The sequence below is a fragment of the Parus major genome, unplaced genomic scaffold (assembly GCF_001522545.3).
Source record: "Parus major isolate Abel unplaced genomic scaffold, Parus_major1.1 Scaffold1078, whole genome shotgun sequence".
Lineage (NCBI taxonomy): Eukaryota > Metazoa > Chordata > Aves > Passeriformes > Paridae > Parus > Parus major.
Genome location: NW_015379945.1, coordinates 215 through 2,456, shown reverse-complemented (window position 1 = coordinate 2,456; position 2,242 = coordinate 215). Strand labels below are relative to the sequence as shown.

The 2,242-nt window shown below is 66.1% G+C and overlaps 1 protein-coding gene across 1 annotated transcript; it reads left to right on the top strand.

Moving 5' to 3' along the window:
* The first annotated feature begins 102 nt into the window (after positions 1-102).
* BYSL (bystin like) lies at positions 103-1,955 on the top strand. The gene is made up of 6 exons (XM_015616883.3): positions 103-428; positions 510-672; positions 962-1,100; positions 1,224-1,357; positions 1,464-1,624; positions 1,807-1,955. The coding sequence occupies exons 1-6, from the start codon at positions 164-166 to the stop codon at positions 1,911-1,913; spliced, it is 969 nt and encodes a 322-aa protein (XP_015472369.1). The 5' UTR covers positions 103-163; the 3' UTR covers positions 1,914-1,955.
* The last annotated feature ends 287 nt before the right edge of the window (positions 1,956-2,242 follow it).

Genomic DNA, 2,242 nt, shown 5'->3' with positions numbered 1-2,242 from the left:
GGAGCCCCCCGCTCTCACCAGGTGACCCCCATGGTGCCGGTGCCACCACCGGAACGGGCGGGGCCAGAGGAACAGGGAAGAGGCGGAGCCGCCCCGGAAAAGGCGGGGACAGAGCCCACGTGTCTCCCCGGTCCGGAGCCGGTGGTTCCCGGGTTCCGGCGCGATGCCCAAGGCCCGGCGGGCGCGGGGCTCCGGCGCGGCCCCGGCGCTGCCCTTGGCCGAGCAGATCCTGCAGGACGCGGCTCCGCGGGTGCGGGCGAAGCGCGGGGCCCCGGAGGAGCAGGACGGGGATGGCGGCGGGGACGGGTTCGTGGACGCGCGGCTGTCCCGGCGCATCCTGGAGCAGGCGCGGCGGCAGCAGGAGGAGCTGGAGGCCGAGCACGGCCCCGGAGCGCCCGCAGCCCCCCGGCAGCGCAGCGCTGTTCTCGGTGAGCCCCGGTAACCCCTGGCACTCTCCGGGACCCCCGAGCGTGCTCGGCTCCGGGCTGAGACAGCGCCGCTCCCCGCAGGTCCCGGCTCGGACTCGGAGGATGATGAGGAATGGCCCTCGCTGGAGAAGGCGGCGGCGGCGGCGGCCGCGGGACGGGGCGGGGATTACGGCGGGGAGGTGGAGGTGGACCCCGAGGACGAGAAAGCCATCGAGATGTTCATGAACAAGAACCCGCCGCTGAGGTGAGGAGGGGGCTGCACCGGGGCACGGACCCCGACTGAGCCCTGTCCGGTGTCGGCCCCGTGCGACCCCCGACTCACCCCATGTCCTGTCTCAGCCCCTGACTCAGTCCTTGTCCCACATCAACCCCCAATTCACCCCCATCGTGTCATCCCCCGGCGACCCCCGATTCTCCCCCGGTCCCGTGTCGGCCCTGCACAGACCCCAGCTCTCCCCCGTCCCTTGTCAGCCCCCCACTCGCCCCTGTCCCCTCCCTGGTCCCCCAGTGACCGTGTTCTGTGCCGGCTGCAGGCGCACCCTGGCCGATATCATTATGGAGAAGATCACGGAGAAGCAGACGGAGGTGGAGACGGCGCTGTCGGAGCTCTCAGGCTGCCCCATGCCCCAGCTCGACCCCCGTGTCCTGGAGGTCTACAGGGGTGTCAGGGAGGTGAGGCCGGAGCAGCCCAACCTGCAGCCACCACCCTGAGGTGCTGAGGGAGGGGACAACGCACTCGTGTCCCTGCTGTCACTGCCCCCTGTCATGTCCTGGCCCATGTCCCTGTCTTTGAAGGTGCTGTCCAAGTACAGGAGTGGGAAGCTCCCCAAGGCGTTTAAAATCATTCCTGCCTTGTCCAACTGGGAGCAGATCCTCTACATCACTGAGCCGGAGACGTGGACAGCTGCTGCCATGTACCAGGCCACCAGGTAAGGTCACATCAGGGACTTTCTGGCATGGGATTTTTGGGTTTTTTTTTTTCCCCCTGTTTGGCCTCCTTTCCTCATCCATCCCTTCATGCTTTGCTGTTGCCAGGATATTTTCCTCCAACCTGAAGGAGAGGATGGCCCAGCGGTTCTACAACCTGGTGCTGCTGCCGCGGATCCGGGATGACATCGCCGAGTACAAGCGGCTCAACTTCCACCTGTACATGGCTCTGAAGAAGGCTCTGTTCAAGCCAGCAGCCTGGTTCAAGGGTAGGGGTCCTGCAGGGTCCCCTCTGGGGCTTGGCTGGGTACCTGGGGGGCTGTTGCATGGCAGGGACCCTCCAGCTGCTGCTGCAAGAGTGATGATTTCCTGGGCTCGGGGAGAAGGGGCTGAGCCCCAGGGCTCTGCCTGTGGATGAAGGTGGTCGGTGCCTGACTGTCCCCATTCCCAGGGATCCTCATCCCGCTGTGTGAGTCCGGCACCTGCACGCTCAGGGAGGCCATCATCATCGGCAGCATCCTCAGCAAGTGCTCCATCCCCGTCCTGCACTCCAGGTGAGGCCCTGAGAGGCTGGGGGGGAGCAGCTTCTCCTCCAGGGACCCTGGGAAGTGCCTTGGGTCCATCCCTCAGCCTCTCCAACCCCTGGGAGGTGGTGAGGGGTTGCTCAGCTCCCTCTGGGGTTGAGATTCAAGGCTCAGCTTTGTGCCTGAATGCCTGGTGCTCCATGGCTCCAGTCTGGTTGCCCCTCCATCCTTGTTCACTGTGGCTGTAGCCTGGTCCCTCTCATGTCCATTCCTTGGTCCCCATGACTTCAACCCAGCACCCCCTGGCCCTGAGCCTGTTTTTCTGTCCCCATGGCTCTGTCCCCTGACCCTGAGACCCCCATG

Bases quoted from the DNA above. Each gene is read 5' to 3' on its own strand.
- BYSL (XM_015616883.3), top strand. From the start codon at position 164: ATGCCCAAGGCCCGGCGGGCGCGGGGCTCCGGCGCGGCCCCGGCGCTG. The intron at 1,101-1,223 runs GTGAGGCCGGAG...CTGTCTTTGAAG, and splicing joins TCTACAGGGGTGTCAGGGAG to GTGCTGTCCAAGTACAGGAG. The intron at 1,625-1,806 runs GTAGGGGTCCTG...CCCCATTCCCAG, and splicing joins GCCAGCAGCCTGGTTCAAGG to GGATCCTCATCCCGCTGTGT.